The following is a 17,636-nucleotide window of genomic DNA, read 5'->3' as shown; positions in this document are numbered from 1 at the left end:
ACTCTCCCAACCAGGTCTCACGGTCAGAACCTCAACAGATCAAATGAGCTAAAGTGCAGCCTCCAGGTTTTGCCTAAAATATACTTGAGGTCCATATGCAATATAAAATATGCTGAAAATTCATCTCTGGAAATGATTTAAAATTAAGGCAGGAGGGCCCATTGTGGTTCAGTGGTTAATGAATCTGCTAGGAACCATGAGGTTGCAGGTTCGATCCCTGGCCTCACTCAGTAGGTTAAGAATCCGGCGCTGCTGTGAGCTGTGGTGTAGGTCACAGATGCGGCTCGGATCTTGTGCTGTGCTGTGGCTTGTGGCGTAGGCCCTCGGATACAGCTCTGATTAGACCCCTAGCCTGGGAACCTCCGTATGCCACGAGTGTGGCCCTAGAAAAAACAAGAAGACAAAAAATTTTTAAAAATTAAAAAATGAAATTAAGGCAAAAGCGTCATCTGCACACTTTCATATGGAGCAGAGAACTGCATGGCTTTTCAGAATTCTTTAAGGATGCTTTGCGAGCAAAAAAAAAAAAAAAAAAAAAAAAAAAAAAAAAAAAAAAAAAAAAAAAAAAAAAAAAAAAAAAAAAATTTGCGAGCAAAAAGCTGTTTGAGGATCACCGAGTGAAGGTCCAAAAGGGCAGCTTAAAAAGATACAAGCGGATTCTGGTGTGTTCCTGCCCATCTGTGAGCAGTGGGCTCAAAAGGGACCACAAAAAGCAGAGACGGTGCAGCCTTCCACTGTTCTGCTGGTCCTGGGAAACATACAAGGGTTCAGCCCCATTTACCTGCGGACGCTGTCTCCCAGGTGGGATGCTGGGCCCTCACCACCTGTCCTAGGCACACTCCTGTGTCCCCCTCCTCGAGAACACCCTTAGCGGGCAGCCAACCAAGATGCCACTGATAAGAAGGATCCCCTTATCAAGCTTAAAGCATTTTGATGGTTTATTTGTTCGTTTATTTTGTAGGGGCTTTTTTTAGCCTCTCCCACTGCATGTGGAAATTTCCAGGCCAGGTGTTAAACACGCACCACAGCAGCAACTCAAGCATCGGCAGTGACAACACGGGATCCTTAATCCACTGTGCCACCAGGGAGCTCCAGAATTTTGCCTGAGGATTCTCAGAGACTCCTAAGCCTTTAGAGACCTGACAACATGCAGACTTGAGGATCCTGTCCAGCGCTGCCCACCACTGACTAATGCACACCTGTACAGCTGACTCTGAGCTGCAGGTAGGGTGGGGAAGGGCTGGATACAAATAAACACAAACCCAGGTAGGGGAAGAAACCCCCTCCCGAGGCCAGTTCACTACCTGGTGGACTCAGATCTGGGGACCCCCCTAAGAGAAACCACTACTCTTCCCTGGGGAGCATGAGCTGATATTTTTCCCCTCTCCCTGCCATATCCTAAGAGACCAAGAGATTTTAACTATGGTAATTAAATATTTCACACACCTAAAAATATATATATCCACACATGTGCATGTGGGTTTTTTTTTAATCTTCCCATTACTTGGCTATTCAATGTTGGGACCAAATGGAGGCCTCCCATCTGTGTGTCTCTCATTAATTTCAAGGACATATTTGGTAATATGCTACTTGCCAGACTACTGACATGTAACTAAAACCCATCTCTGAAAGTATAAAAGGAAGGCTAGATAAGCAATGTAGAGCAATAAATAAAACCCTCCGGGACCAGCGATTCATTTAGTAGATACAGTGCACACTGTAGAGTCTGTTTAATTTCCAAAGTAATCGGGGGCTGTTAATAAAGATTTCCCAACCCCAGCCTCCCACAAACACACTCCCTTTTTCTAAGGAAATGTCTTTTTCTGTTAGTGTCAATCCTTGAAGGTGCTTTATATAAAACCCCAAAAGGCCAGCTTCTGTCCTACAGGTGTTACCTTCCTCATCCAAGACAAAGCTGGAGGACACGCCATCTGTGTCACTGACGGACACAGAGTAAGTCCCTAAGTCCACTTTATCCGGATGCTTAAAGTACAGCTTTGAGCTGAAAGGGAAGAAAAACGAGGGACGTTAATCACTGTGTTTGCAGGCAATCTGAAGGGTCACAGCTGCCAGCTCCAGGGTGGAACTTACTGGTCCCCCACAGTCTCGACCTTGAACCTCTCGTCATCCGCAATGTCTTCGTAGGATTTGCACCAGGTGAAGTGAGAGGCATCCGTCATCTCCTGGCAGTCAAAGCTCAAGTAGATGTTGCCCTCCTCGTCTACCCCCGCACTGATCTCCTTCGTGCCTGTGGAGCGAGAACACCGGGAGCCTCTCAGGAGCTGGCTGGGTCCTGCTGAGTCTTTTTTTGGAGTGTCGGGGGGGTGGCCTGGGTGGAGGGCTTGTTTTACATCGAGTCATCACTTTCTGCCTACCGTCCACCTACACTGGGGAGCGGACGGAGGGCAGAGAGGTTCGGGGCTTCATTTAAGTCATCACATTTCTGTGCACTTCCTTTCCTGCACCCAGTACACTGGAGAAAACCCTTCGGCTGCGTCCAGCCATAAGGATCTTTCTTCTCTGGGATTTGACCCTCCCTGATCCTGAGGTCCCAGCAGGTGTGGTTACAGCACCTGTTTCACCCACCCGGGCTCCACTTCCTCCACTTTTTCCTCTTAGGGGGGACTGTTTGTTTGTTGCTTTTTGACAAAATGGGCCCTGGCCCACACAGGCCAGTTGGGATCCATCCCTCAGGATTCAGGGACAGGAGGAAACACGCCAGCCTGAGCCAGGGCCCCAGAGTTTCAGGGCCCCAAGACAGTTTCAGGTTCTATCACCTGAGAGTCAGGGACCCTCCTCTGCCCGCACCCTCTGAGCTCACCTCCCACCCTCAGCAGCACCTCCCTGCCAAGGTCCCTCACTGGCCTCTTACTACCTGCAACCAGGAAAACCGCTATCGGCTTCATAATTTCTGGTCAAAACTCTACCACAACATAAAAGCCATGCAACATAGACTCCCTGCACACGGTCCTACTGCTGCCAATAAAGACCCCGCCAGCCACACAGTGTGGCCCCACCAGCCCAGGAGGTCGGGGCAGGCAGTGTGTCTTTGAAGACTTGTTCTACTACGTTCATCAATCCAACTCCCTTAGGAAATGTGACAGGGCACCAGAGATTTTCTGTGATGCAGGACTTCTGGCGATGTTGAAAGACATGTTTACAGAGCTTTAGTAAATTCTCTCTCTAGTGCTTTCAAAACTTTCCATTTCAAAAGTCATTCATTATATGTAGTTTGAGGCCAAACATTTATATTCAGTTGAATATAAAATGAATATCTACCTATCGTTCAAAAAGCAAACAAAACTAAAGTCAACAATATTAAAAAAAAAAGTTTTTCAAAATGAGACAGGGCCACTGTCCATTGGTCCCCCCATCCATGCCCATGTGCACGGCTCTCGTGAGGTTTTGCCAGTTGAGCACCCGAACAGGCAGGTCTCACCTGGCCTGGCCTCCACCAGCACCGGCTCCGATGTGTCCGAGGGCTTCCCCACCCCGTTTGCGTTTACCGCCCTGACGCGGAAGACATAGGTTTTTCCTTGGTGCAGGTCACAGACCTTGAGAGACAGAGGAAACGTCACACGTGAACAGAAAAATGAAAATGACGACACTATTCATCACATTTTATTACAATTGTACTCTCTTTTTACAAATAGCTTATTCTTCCAGCTGGAACAGCCACACAGAAGAAGCCAGAAGAACAGGAGGGAAAGGGAGCCACAGGCATCACTGCCTTTGCAAGAATAAACAGCTTTGCTACTGTTTTGATATAGTCTCTCCTTTGTCCTTTGCAGATTTTAAAGCAGAATTAAAATCCTATGATCTAGTTTGCAACCTAGTGTTAATATTTAAAATAATGCTATAGGACTAAATATCATCTTACGTGTGATTTTCTACATAAAATGTCCCATCATTGAGGCATATCAAAGTCAAGCCCATATGGGGAGTTCCTTTGTGGTGCAGTGGGTTAAGGATCCTGTGTTGTCACTGCAGTGACTCAGGTCGATGCTGTGACGTGGGTTCAATCCCTGGCTCAGGAACTTCCACATTCTGCAGGCGTGGCCAAAACCAAAATAAAACCTGTATTTCCTATGTGCAGATGATGTATATTTAATCTGCATGGATAACAAAAATAAAATAGGTATTAGCTAATTTCTAACTAACTCATTTAGCTGGATTCTGTTCATTCAGGAGACACTGATCTTGCTCCATGCTGTCCCATTGCTTTCAGAGGCTATGGCTCACATAGATGTCTCTCAGCACACAGCTGAGTGGATACTCAGAAATGGCCTTTCCTTAAGGATGCCAGTCACCTCTCTGTCTGAACCACACTGCAGAGCCCACAATCTAGAGATGAAAGCCTCTGACGAGAGGGGAGGGCCTCTGGGTCTAAGGACTACTGTCCCCACTAACCTGACCCAGTGACTGTGAACTGCAGGTACTAAAGACAGAAATACCTGGAGAAAGAGAAACTTCCTCATCATAATTCTGTCAAATGTATTCATACTGTGTATGCAGGTGTGTGTTTATCAGACATACACCAGTGATCACGTGAATGAAGTAAATAAATAAGGGCTTGGTGTGAAAAGACATATACAGTCGTGACTGTGGAAGGTGCATCAGCACAGCTGTGACTGTGAGGTCTCAGCACTATCAGGGGTTGTAAGACAGCAGGAGGGGGAGGAAATAGGCCTTCCAGATGGCCCACACACACAGTCGCCCCCCATGTCCTCCGACGGCCAGGTGCCCTGGAACCACCTACAATGACCCAGGTGCACAGCTCCCAGGGGGAGCTTCTAGCTAGACCCCCACAGGGATGAGCTACTTCCCCCAGAAGGCAAACCTAAGAAGGAACACTCAACTTTTATTTTATTTTTTTCCCCTTTTTAGGGCCGCATACGCGGCATATGGAGGTTCCCAGGCCAGGGTTGAATCAGAGATACGGCTGCCGGCCTTCCCCACAGCCACAGCCATGCCAGATCCGAGCTGTGTCTGTGACCTACAACACAGCTCACGCAACACCAGATCCTTAACCACTGAGCGAGGCCAGGAATCGAACCCACAACCTATGGTTCCTAGGTGGATTCGTTTCTGCTGTGCTACGAGGGGAACTCCAGAACACTCACCTTTAAGTAACGATTTGCAGTGGCAACTTCATTGACGGTGTTCCACTCTCCGGAATCCTCCTCCTTAAAATCCACAAAGTAGCCAGAGACAGGGCTGCTACCGGAATACACAGGAGCTTTCCAGAGCAAGACCAGGGACGTGTCCCGGACCTCACAGAACGTCAGGTCGTAGGCAGGACCTGAGCAATGGAGTCAAGTCTGTGTAGGCACCCATGCAGGCAGCCCCTAGGCCGCCCCAGACATACCACCTGCTAGTAGAGCCTGCACACCTGCTCATCGACAGGTGGTCATGGACACCCCTCCCTCCAGGCACTCATGGGGAGCAGTGCTGAGCATGGTCCTGGGAGCTGGGGAAAACCTGCCTCATCAACCAGGCATGTAGGTGCCTGCAACACACCTGGAGTAATTCATGAGTCCCCGTGCTCACCCGAACCCAGCAAGTACCTCCTGTAGAGAGAAAGTAGTACAAGAAAGAACCCCAGGGTACCTACCCAGCCACTGGTGGGAACCTGGGCATCACAGGACTGTCACTCAGAGCATCTGACCACCTGAAACTGGCTTACCTGCTCCGCCTCCATAGTACCCCAGCCCCACTCTCCACAGACACCTGAGCAACCCTAGGGATGAGGGCTGACCATCCCCAGGTCCAGAGGGGCCTTGAGCAGTAGGAGGGGAGCAGCAGCCCCCCAACACTAATTAGTCTGCAGCCTTGGAGCTGCTAAGCCCCCAAAAGCACTGGGAACTTCTACAGCTTTTCCTTCCATTGACTTGTCTAAGGTGCAAACTAATTTCCTTAAAACAAACACCCCCACAAAAAGGAAAGAAGAAAAGCACTATAATCTGGCCACAAATTAAAAAAAAAAATCATCTGAATTTTGAGCTTTTCAGCTCCAACTAAAGGTCTGCTATCTCGTCTTGCTTTGCTTTGTTCCAAGTGTGAGCATAGTATTCATTGCATTCCACATTGTTGAAGCGGATACAGAGAAGCAATGCCCAGTGCTTGCAAATTGTGAAACGGAGCCCTGAGTTGATGCAAACTCTGACAATGATGCATTGCAGAACCAGCAGCCCCGTGGTCCGCGAGGAGACTGAGCTAATACACAGCTCATAGCATCCTGCTGTCCACGTGGAGCTGGCCCATGCCCCTCTCCTGGGATCGGCCTCCCTCTGCGCCTCAGAGAAAAGATCTTCTGGAGGAGGTTGCCCTGGACCAGCCTCCAGCCACAGCATCCTGGATGTGGGGGAGCCGTGCAGACCTTTATCCCAGGGGGTGTCCCCGTACAACTGTCTCAGACTTCAGCCCCAATCACTCCACACTTGTCACCATCTTATCTATGCATCCACAGCCCAGATCACACAGAGGGTCAGGCTAACGCCGTGCCCAGTGCCTGGTACCTGGTAGTGATGCCAGAGTCTGTACAAAGTGGCTGAAGGTCTGCTGGTGCCGAGGCCAATGGGGGTGAGGCTGGCACACGGAAAGCCACATCTCCCCCAGCCCTGTGAGTACAGCGCTTCACACAGCATGTGTCCACAAGAGACCATCTTACCTGGCTCAGGCGCTGTCCAGGCCTCACACTTGAAGAGCTCACTGGGATCCGACGGCAGCCCGATCCCCACCAGGTTGGCGCAGCAATTTTGAATTCATACGTCGAGCCTTCTGTCAAGCCCTCCACCTATTGAGTATCTTACGTTAACAGGTGAAACAACAGCTGCACTACAGCCCATGGGGGAAGGGGGTTGTGGCTGATTTACAGATGGAATACAAGCAGGGGGGCCCTTGCCAGTGAGTCAACCACGTGTTTCTGGAAGGTTATTCATATGCCTGCTGCCATCATCATGTTCAACCTGACGCGGTTTGCCTCATCTTCTCCGTACACCCTCCTCAGGGGAATGAAGGGAGGACTTTCTGGCGGGTGGGAAACCCAGGCTGAGAGAGACGAGAACCAGGAGGACCCAGGGGGATTGCAGTCGGGGGGGGGGCTGCCCTCAATCCCAGGCCCCCCCCTCCCCTCAACATCACACGTGGGGTGTCAAGAACCAGGGACAGGAAGCATCCTCACTGAGGGGTGTGGCCTGTCCCCTCCCCACACACTGTCTGGAGGTCCCTAAGGGACCATTCTGCCTGGTCTGTGCCACAAAAGATGAAGGGAAGGCCTTGGACCAGAACCACTAGCCCTGCCTCACACCCCGGCCACTGGCACGAACACAGATCTGCAGGATATCGTGTCTCCCAAAGCAAGTGCATTTGCAGTCAAACTGCTACACGTCCTGCACACAGGTCTGCGCTCCTTGTGGAGGAGCTAACACTGCGCAAGCAGCATTTCCTTGTGACTTTGGGACCTGACAAAAAACAGTACAGTGTCTGAGGATAAGCGCGGACAAACCAGCAAGCCTGAACTTCTGCAATAGGTGTCATAATAGACACGCGTGAAACACACGGTAAAGACGTATCCTATACACTCAGATATTAACACAGAACCTTCCACAGACAGAGACTAGACCTTCTAAGAGCCTCCTCCCCCAAAACCCTCATTTTGTAGCAAGAGTGACTTCTGCACAATAGGTAGCCATGCCACCCTGGGAACGGCAGTCACTCCCTTCATGCACACAGGGACCCTGTTAAACAAACTCTTTGTCACCGGTCTCTCTCAGAGAAACCCTGTTCGGGGGGCTTTCGAGGAGCGGCTCAGGGAGGTGGAGCCGTTGCCTGTGGCTGCTGAGGGTTTGCACAGGGACTTGATTCCAGGCCTTTATTACTCTAAGTCCACATGCCTACTCCTGCCACCTGGACATACCATGCACTTGGGGAAGTGACTGCCTGGGAGGCTCGAACACAGGGCCTTCTCGGGAAATGGGGACAAGGGAGCAGAAGCATCATTCTTCTCTGTTCCATTCTTCTCGCCTCAGGAGGAGACCTGCCGCCAGCCACCGGGGCCGAGCACTCACTGCAGCACCCGGCCACCCGCCCACCTGCCCGCTTCCCTCCTCTGGCGTCTCAGAAAGAAAATGCTTCTGAGAAAAATCACCCCGATAAAGTAAACAAACCCGCAGACACCCACCGTGAGGATCCTCTCTTTGAGAGGTGAAGAGTTGACTTCGTGCCAGTTTTTGTGGTGGCCCTCCCGCTTGTCCACGTAGTACCCAATGATGGGTGAGCCCCCGCTGAACTTGGGCACCTTCCAGCCGAGGGTCATGGAGTGGCCGTCACAGTTCAGAAGTGTGATTCCATAAGGGTGGGATGGCACGGCTGCAGGAAACAGTGGAAATGCACCCACAATCTTAGCACAATAATCTCAGCATTTGAAAGCATCCTCAGCCGCCCCATCCACCTTCTTCCCTTGCTTTTGTCTCTTGTTTTAAAGAGGGCAAGTTTTATTTGTTTGTTTTTTTAGGTCCGCATCCATGGCATATGCAAGTTCCCAGGCTAGGGGTCTAATCAGAACTGTAGCGGCCGGCCTGCCTCACAGCCACAGCAATGCCAGATCCGAGCCTCATCCATGACCTACACCACAGCTCACGGCAACGCCGGATCTTTAACCACTGAGCGAGGCCAGGGATTGAACCTGGATCCTCATGGTTCCTAGTGGAATCGTTTCCTCTGTACCACAACAGGAACTCCAGAGAAAGTTTTTAAGTTTCTTTCATATGTGTTTGCTGCAATTTCTAAATAATCTTCCAATACATATATACATATATATTCCAATATTTCAATCATCCAAGGGCAGTGAATTATTTAAATCTGGCCTAGACATTGGAATAGACACCCCCCCCCCAGAAGGAAACCTTGAGAGAGAAGCTTTCTCACCATGGCTGTGAAGACCGGCAACCTCACCGCCCATGACCAGCGATGACCAATACATTTAGGCCAGTGAATCTCAATCTCCTACATAGTTACAGATGAACTCAGATGAGTAGGAACTCAGATGAATATGAATACAGGTTTCCCTTTTAAATGCCGGATTCGGAAGTGGATTATTTTTTCCAAACAGATGGAAGAGGATGTGTCTCTGCCGCCGCCACCCCCGCCCCCGCCCCCAGTTCTAAGCAACCTGTCTCCCATCGTCCTCGGTTACCTGAGACACAGGTAACTGGGAACAAGCTACTGTCATTTCAGAATTAAAACATAACTGATTGGTAGGAATGGCTTGAAGAGGCCAATGCTAATGTTTGAAAGTCCCTCCTGGGAAAAATGGATAGATTAGAATAATGACTTTAAGAGAATAATTGCTGTTTTGCTATATTGCCCAAGTAAGTATTATTAGGTTTGACATTTCTTGGAAATTCCAGTAACATTATTTTATTTATGGCTAGAAATCATAATTTTTGAAGATGCTTTTGGATTTAGTTGCAGACAAAAATCATTAAAGAGCAACACATTTCTCCCAGAAGTAAAAAGATAATACTATGATTCAAACTGTGTATATGAGATGTTCATATTTGAAAATATTCCTGAATCCATTTAAGTCGTGGGGTGCATTTTATACTAAATAACCAGAGCATCAATCATAAAACACAGAGCTGCACAGATCAAGTTTTTCTTGGGACCATCACACAAGTTAGGATCCAAACTGTTCAGTGTAATCAAAACAATAATTTCGAAAGATCACTAGTTATGAACAAAGCCACAAAGTTACGCAAACATTTGAAATTCTCTGGAATGATGTATTAAAGCTCCTTGAACTAAGAACAGCTGAAAGGCCACTGACGTGCTAGTTTCACATCTGTTTTGAAAAGAGTCGGTCATACCCCACAGCATACATTTTAATGTGGGTATGTGCACGTGGAAACAAAAGTGACCTCCAATAGCATTTTCTATTTTTAATTTACATTTTATTAGCACATTATCAATTCTCCCGTCACCCTGGCATGTCCGAGACAAGTAGCCAATTGATGAGAAGTTTCCACAGAATTATGTGTTCTCTGTTCATCAATTTACATCCCCTTTTCCCCTCCGGTTATATTCTAAATGAATCACAAATGTTTTCTCATGCAGAAATTAAAATGCAGCAGAGAACCAAACACTGGCTCAGAGCCGCCCGTGAATCACTTACTGAGGGCAGCCTGGACTTTGATGACATCAGACTCCTGCGAGTTCTCGCTCGTCCCCACCGCATTCACAGCTTTAACTCGGAAGATGTATTGCTCGCCAGTCGTTAGGCCGTGCACCACGAACCTGAGGAAGACACGACACGAATCGAGGGTGTGACTACAGGGGTCAACGTTTTTCCTCTTAACGACAGATAGACATCATTATGAACGTGCCGTAAAATCTTCACCAGAGCTAAAGGGAAGTTTACTTCTTTGAGTGCCTCGTGTGTGCACAACATACATCCATTTTCACTTGCAAGTTTAGTTCATTAATTGGAATCAACAGGCTGGGTCCAAAAGTAAGGCAGGAACACCCAAAGACACGGGGGCTGACAGCAGGTGGGCCCCGAGGGGTGGACCACTAGTTGCTGGATGCGGTCTGGGGGCAGGAAGCACAGTCCTGAGTGGGTCATGCGGTGTCAAAGCCCCTCGCTCTGTGGCTCCCCCTTCATTTCTGAATCTCCTGGGTTTTGTCTGGATAAGGGTTCTAATATAAGGTAGGCTGCCACTCCTTACCTAAAAGAACGCACGGATGTAGAACTGAGTAAGAAGGAGTTAAACCACAAGGCCTAAGGATTTAGACCAAGGCCAGGTTAGGCTTGGAGACGGCTTGGACACTTGACAGATTTTATGTCCTCAGCCAGGTTACCTAACCTTGGAAAGACTTTGTTTTCCCATCTGTACAAGGGGATAATGGTCCCTACTGCTCAGCACAGCCACCTTGCTGGTGCTAAGTGCTCAGTAACTGTGAGCAATGATTACTCATCTCAGAGTCTACAAACGTTTCTCAGCCATTTGTGAAAATCCTGCGCTAGTGATAGTTTAAGTTTTCTGTCCTGAGAGCTCTCCCTGCATTTGCTGGCAGGACTGTGAAAACATCTAACCTCGTTCTCAGTTATGTCTCTTTTTTCCTGGCTACAGCTTTTTCCAATTTTTTTTTTTTTTTAAAGAGTGAAGAGGGCACGGTGTCTGAGCCATAACAGACAACCAGTCACGGATCAGACGGCTACCTCCACTGTCCTAGTGCACCTCCTGGAGAAAAGCCTGAGGCCCCAGGCCATCCCCACAGGCTCAGCAAGAGGCAGGAGCAAGTCAACGCCAGAGGAGACGCTGGGACCACTGCAGATGGGGCCATGTCACCCCTGCAAGTGGGCAGGGCTGCCCTCCACCAGCTTTGTGCAACTGGTGTCTGGAGAAGAGGCCTGTCAGCTGTGTAAACAAAGCAATATTTTTTCTTTTTATTTTAGGGCCACACCCACAGCATATGGAAGTTCCCAGGCTAGGGGTGGAATTAGAGCTGCAGCTGATGGCCTACGCCACAGCCACAGCAACGCAGGAACCTATGCTGCATCTTGTGGCAACCCCAGATCCTTAACTCACTGAGTGAGGCAGGGGATCGAACCCACACCCTCAAGGACACTATGATGGGTTTTTAACCCACTGAGTCACAGCAGGAACTCCGACAAAGCAGTTTTTAAAGTTCAAAAAATCAATACAGAAAAACAAGACACCTTTCCCATCCCAGTGGCTGCTTTAACTCTCCTATTCAGGAAAAGTCTTAAAGGCTAATCACGTCAGAGGGGATACGCTCTGGGGCTCTTCCTCCATCAGCAGACAACTCGCTTCAGCCAGGTGGTGAACTAGCTCACCAGCTGTAAAGCACGCAGCCCTCGTGTACAGGTGAGGACACAGACTCATGGGGTAGACCACACAGGTGTCCCTCCCTGGCACCTGCCCCTGTGGGCCCCATGGGTTGTGGTTCTTGTACTTCACTAGGGAGCAGGGGCATTGGCCGAGGGGTGGGGGGGGAGGAGCCCAGGCAGCAGCACCTGTTGTAGCCAATGGGCTTGTGGTTACAAGGCTCCCAGACATTGGAGCCGGCCACGCAGCAGTCCACGTAGTAGCCGAGCAGGTCCTCCCCATGCTTCGGCTGGTCCCACTGCACCACCACCGAGGTCTTGGTGTTCCGGGATGCAAGCACGCGGCCGGGGGCCGAGGGGACCACTTGGCAGAGAGATACGGACACAGGGTCAGTCACATCGGAGTTTGGGGGACACCCCCCTCAGGCCCTTTGTCCACAGGGCTTGGTTTTAGAGGAGAGGTGGGCAAGGAGGGCGGCCCAGGGAAACAGGGGACCCAAGTGGTGCTCAGCGGACCCCTCCCCCTGTCCCCAGGTCCCTGCCTGGCTCCCAAAAGGAATTCCCATCAGGGTTATGCCCCTCTCTCCCCCAGAAGTAACCCATCTGCAAAGCTCCTCCATAACACATGGGCTTTGCTAACCAGGAAGAAGACATGTAGGATGTAAATTACCCATTTTGAGAAAATAACACCATTTCTATCAGATTAGAGGGACTCTGGGGAGCTCAAAATCCAGCCATGATTGGACCATGGATTTCTCCCCTCCTGCAGTTCAGAATTTCTATAAGCCTTACCTGACATCTCCAGGGAGGGGACTTCAGCCAAGAAGTCCTAGTGCGTTTAGGGCTAGGTTTGGGGGATGGGGGTTGTTTCTCGTTTTTTGGTTTTTGTTTTTTTTAAGTGGCCATTGCCTAAAAATATTTCTAACCTGTTTACACGGGTCATAAAAAGATGGAAGTTGGGAGAGATGATGACCACATCAAGGCAGAACCTCCGTTTTGCATCGCTTGCCAAACGGAGGTTCAAGGTGATGTGAATTATAACTCATGACGACTTTTAAGGTTTTATCAACACAAGATAATGGCTGTCCCGCAGCCTGTCCTACAGGGGCCTGTCCTACAGTCTTGGCCACTGGCTGTGACAACTCACCGATGGTATCTTGGGCCTGGATGGGGGACGTGATTTCCGACGGGTCGCTCAGGCCATGCTTATTTGCTGACAAAACTCGGAACACGTATGATTTCCCCTCTGCCAGATCGAAGACGGCGTATCTTGGGGACCTGACAGCCGTCTGGGCGTTCTCCCGCTGCCAGGTCCCACTGCCGACCACAGACTGCAAAGACAGGGGACTGTGTCAAGGCCTGAGCTCCCCAATGTGCATTGAGGGACTGCTCCGGTCCAGTTCCCAAATTACCCTGTAGGGACCACACATCCAGGCCATCCATACCTCAGTTCTGAATTTTAGGGAAAGGGAGCCGATTTAGAGAGTAGGTAAGAAATTATTTCCAAAGTTGGGAACGTTACCAGTGACAATTTTTAACATAAAAGCCAATAAACTATGGAAAACTTCAGGGAATCAGTGCATAGGTTGTGGCTTTAGTAAAGATGAAGTGAAATCTACACAATGAGGTGATTAAGCAGGAGAGGCAGAGAATTCCATCACAACTGCTCCATTTCAGTTTAAAATATTGCATTTCGTAGCTATTATGGTAGTAACACAGCAACCTAACTAACCAGCAGTTGGGCAGATATGTTATGATCCAATATGATACATTAATACTACATGTGTCCATTTAAGTTACTATATAAAGATGTTTATTCAGACAAGAACTGGATCATTCTGTTAAATATAATGCAGGGAGTTCCCATCGTGGCTCAGTAGTTAACGAAACCGACTAGGAACCATGAGGTGCGGGTTGATCCCTGGCCTTGCTCAGTGGGTTAAGGATCCGGCATTGCTGTGAGCTGTGGTGTAAGTGGCAGACGTGGCTTGGATCCCCCGTTGCTGTGGCTCTGGTGTAGGCCGGAAATCACGTCCCCCATCCAGGCCCGATTGGACCCCCAGCCTAGGGACCTCCATATGCTGTGAAGCAGCCCTAGAAAAGGCAAAAAGACAAAAAAAATATGTATATAATGCATGATGCAGATTGTATCTATGATATATCTAGATTTAAACACCTATACAGAAAAAAACATATGTAACACATGTTATAATGACGGTTTGCATTATCAAATTATTGATTTTCATTTTATTCTACATACCACCTATGCATTTTCCAAATTTTCTATACTGCGTGTTTAATTTTTATCATTGATAATTACTTTTAAAACCATGATTACATGTCTAATTTAATTTTTTTCCATGATAGATAAACCCCCTTTTGAAAAGAATCCTGAGGCAGTAAAAGTGGCGTGTGCACTGATCCTACTAAATGCCACCAAAAAGGACAATGAAAGCATATTGAACACCCCAGGCTCCTAGACATTAGACTCACACTTAGAAAAGTTTTCCGTTTTCAGCAAAAGTGACATTGCATTCTTGGGCTGACACAAGCATCCATGGTGCCTGTTCTCTGGCTGGGAAGCCCTGGGAACACTTAGCTGGGCTGATCAGAGGAGAGGACCCCATTGTTGGAGTGGGAACAGGGAGTGAGTAGGGAAAACGCTGCCAGGGTCCTATGGCCAAGCTTCTAGAAGAGCCTGGGAGGCAAAGCTGAGTCAGGAAAGGAGGAGCAGGAGCTGGAGGAGACTGTGGGTCCAGGGCCCTTGGGGGGGCTGCCCGGGCATCAGAAGGACTACAGGTGCCACTGCCTCCATTACAGCCAGACCCAGGCACCCCTCAGCTGCCAGATGCTGTGCCCAAGAACTGCAGGTACCACTACCTCCACCACAGCCAGACCCAGGCCACCTCTTGGCCACCAGATGCTGAGCTCATGGCCATGAGGCATCCCAGCGTCCACACAGACAAAGAGCCTCGGGTTGTGGATTTCCAGGCAGAGCTCTAAGGCCCCAGTAGACCACCTTGTCTGTCCCGCAGCTCCCCACCCCCCCAACCAGTTTTCGAGGCATGGTGTTTGTGCTTTGCCCATCACACTGTACCACCTTGGTGGCAGGCAGTGAAGCAGAGGCAGGCCTCCAGGATGCAGTACTCTTTTTGAAAGGGATGGAGGCCGTGAGACAGGTGAAGGGGAAAGAGGTACCAACTCTAGTTATGCAGTAACTCATGGGACGTGGTCCACAGAAGAAGGAATGTGGTTAATAATACTGTAATCACTCTGTGTAGGGGAGAAGGTAACTGAAGTTACTGTGGTCATTCCACAGTGTGCGCAACCGTCAAATCACCATGCACTACACCCAAAGCTAACATAATACCGTACGTCAACCATGTTTCACTGAAAAATAACTAAACATATAAAAAAGATTTTTAGGAGTTCCAGTCTTGGTGCAGCGGAAACGAATCCAACTAGGAACCATGACGTTGCAGGTTCGATCCCTGGCCTCACTCAGTGGGTTAAGGATCCAGTGCTGCCATGAGCTGCAGTGTAAGTCACAGAGGTGGCTCAGATCCTGCGTTGCTGTGGCTGTGGTGTAGGCCAGCAGCTGTAGCTCCAATTCGACCCCTAGCCTAGGAACCTCCATACGCTGTGGGTATGGCCCCAAAAAGACAAAAAAAAAAGAAAAGACATTAAAAAGATTTTTTAATGTGTTTGCTAACGTTTGGTCTTTCCAGCATTAGGTAGGAGAATACAGAAATATCTCTGAAGAGGGCCCCAAAAATAACTTTCCTCCTGAGACAGCACTCATCCGGGGCTGACTACTGGATTTTCATAATGCAAAATCTATAAGTCAGCACCCAGAGGTAAGAAGTTAACACTTGACCCTGCACACAAGGAAGCCTTGCAGATAAGTGGGGAAAGTTGAGGGCCATTATGCCTCCTGAGCCTGAAAACTCCTCATTTCCATTCTGCTTCCTTCATTTTTTGTATTACACTTTGTTACTGTATGATATTTGCTCATGTTAAGTGTTATCAACTTTATGTGTGTATTATATATATCTTAATATATTATAATATAAATTTAGCCATACTATGGTTTGTATGGCTATAAAGGTTTTTCAATAATGGCCCACAACCCAGTCATGGGTCACCAATTCACAGGAGTGGGTTCTAAGTTGAATTTTTTTTTTCTTTTTTTGTCTTTTTAGGGGCCTCACCCACAGCATATGGAGGTTCCCAGACTAGGGATCAAATTAGAGCTGTAGCTGCCAGCCTGCGCCACAGCCACAGCAACACCAAATATGAGCCAAATATGAGCCGCATCTCTGACCTACACCACATCTCACGGCAATGCCGGATCCTCAACCCGCTAGGCAAAGCCAGGGATCGAATCTGCAACCTCATGGTTCCTAGTTGGATTCGTTCCTGCTGTGCCACGACAGGAATTCCCCCAACCAGCATTTTTGGTGCCATAGGCCAGACCAAAGCAGGAGAGAACACATAGCATGGAGTAACGGTATTGTGTTTGAAATTTTGTTGGCTATGTACATGTATGGTGCGCACGTGCTGCAACACACAATCTATTTCTTTATACCCGTCCAGATCTAAAAAGTCTCCAAATCAGTGATTCTGCGTAACCCTTCGCCACCTGGAGTGTGAATTCCTCTACAAGATCGCCACCAAGTGGCCACTCGGCTTATGCACAAACTGAGAGCAGCGGCCTCCTGTCTGGGGATCCTCACAGCCTAGAATACTCCAGCAGGAAGAAAGCTGACAGAGCCCTCAGGGCAGGGGGATCCATGAATGGCAGCACAGCCATTGCTGGGACACAAGGCCCAAAGCCACTTCCTTTTCAGAATTCTCTACATGTTCAGCCAGAGCCTACAGCTTCATATGAAATAATAGTGTGAAGTCTCTTGAGATGATTTATCTGGTGGCTGCTCATCCTTAAAACATGAAATAACACAACACGAAATCCTACAGAGACCTGCTGCTTCAGGACACCAGCCAGTGAATACCTTCTCAATGAAATACATCAGCGGCTCCTTGCCACGGGGAGTAGGTGGGTCCCAGCTGAGGACAACATACGTTCTGCTGATTTCCGAGGCGTGCACATTGGTGGGAGGTCTTGGAATCTGAACTTCGCCTGGAGGAGGAATAAAGGCAGTCAGTCCAGAAGAACATGGCTCAGGATCCTGCCCCCCACCCCCATCTGCAGAGCCCTGTCCCTCTGCTGCTTTACAGGCATAAAGCACTCACGTATCGATGTCATCTTTGGCTTCATTTCTATTTTGGGAAAGTAAGCAAACTGCAAGGACTATTTTTCCAGAGCCAAAGCATAATGAGCTGGTAAAGATCATCCAACTACTTTTGTTTCCAATATAAGCCAGTTGGTAAGAAAAGAATTGAATGCAGAATTCATCCAGAACTGCAGCGGGAGGTGGGGGAGGGATTTACCCAGAAGAAACGGCATTTAAGCAGAAATGGAGCTGTGCCTTTTCGGGGCATCTGTGCAGAGAAGGCATTAGCGACCGTGCTCTGCAGTAGGGAAGCCTTTAGAGGCGTGATTTATTTTCTCTAAGGGCCTCTGTGGTGGTTTTCCTCTTATTAGGCTGCTGAAGCACCAAAACTATGTTATCAACTTGCAGAGCACACAGCTTCCCTTCACAGGTGGACCTGCTCCACATTCACAAGCACTGGCATGGGTGTCTCTCTATGGGGAATTCTGGAGTGACCTCAGTAAGTCTTCTGCAAGTAACTATGACAGAACATTTGCACCAGAGATGCCCAC

General features: G+C 48.7%; 1 protein-coding gene across 1 annotated transcript in view; it reads right to left on the bottom strand.

Annotated features, from left to right (window-relative positions):
• Nucleotides 1-17,636, bottom strand: part of MYOM2 (myomesin 2) — a 77,370-nt gene that overhangs the window by 23,942 nt on the left and 35,792 nt on the right. Inside the window, 11 exon segments of the mRNA XM_021075902.1 lie at nucleotides 1,896-2,002; nucleotides 2,092-2,248; nucleotides 3,440-3,554; nucleotides 5,124-5,302; nucleotides 6,671-6,748; nucleotides 6,751-6,796; nucleotides 8,183-8,370; nucleotides 10,175-10,296; nucleotides 12,041-12,215; nucleotides 12,999-13,182; nucleotides 16,864-16,991. Coding sequence (XP_020931561.1) covers nucleotides 1,896-2,002; nucleotides 2,092-2,248; nucleotides 3,440-3,554; nucleotides 5,124-5,302; nucleotides 6,671-6,748; nucleotides 6,751-6,796; nucleotides 8,183-8,370; nucleotides 10,175-10,296; nucleotides 12,041-12,215; nucleotides 12,999-13,182; nucleotides 16,864-16,991 — 1,479 coding nt within the window.

This window comes from Sus scrofa, chromosome 15 (assembly GCF_000003025.6).
Source record: "Sus scrofa isolate TJ Tabasco breed Duroc chromosome 15, Sscrofa11.1, whole genome shotgun sequence".
NCBI lineage: Eukaryota > Metazoa > Chordata > Mammalia > Artiodactyla > Suidae > Sus > Sus scrofa.
Note: the sequence above shows the minus strand (reverse complement) of the source record. Positions and strands in the feature narration are given on the sequence as shown.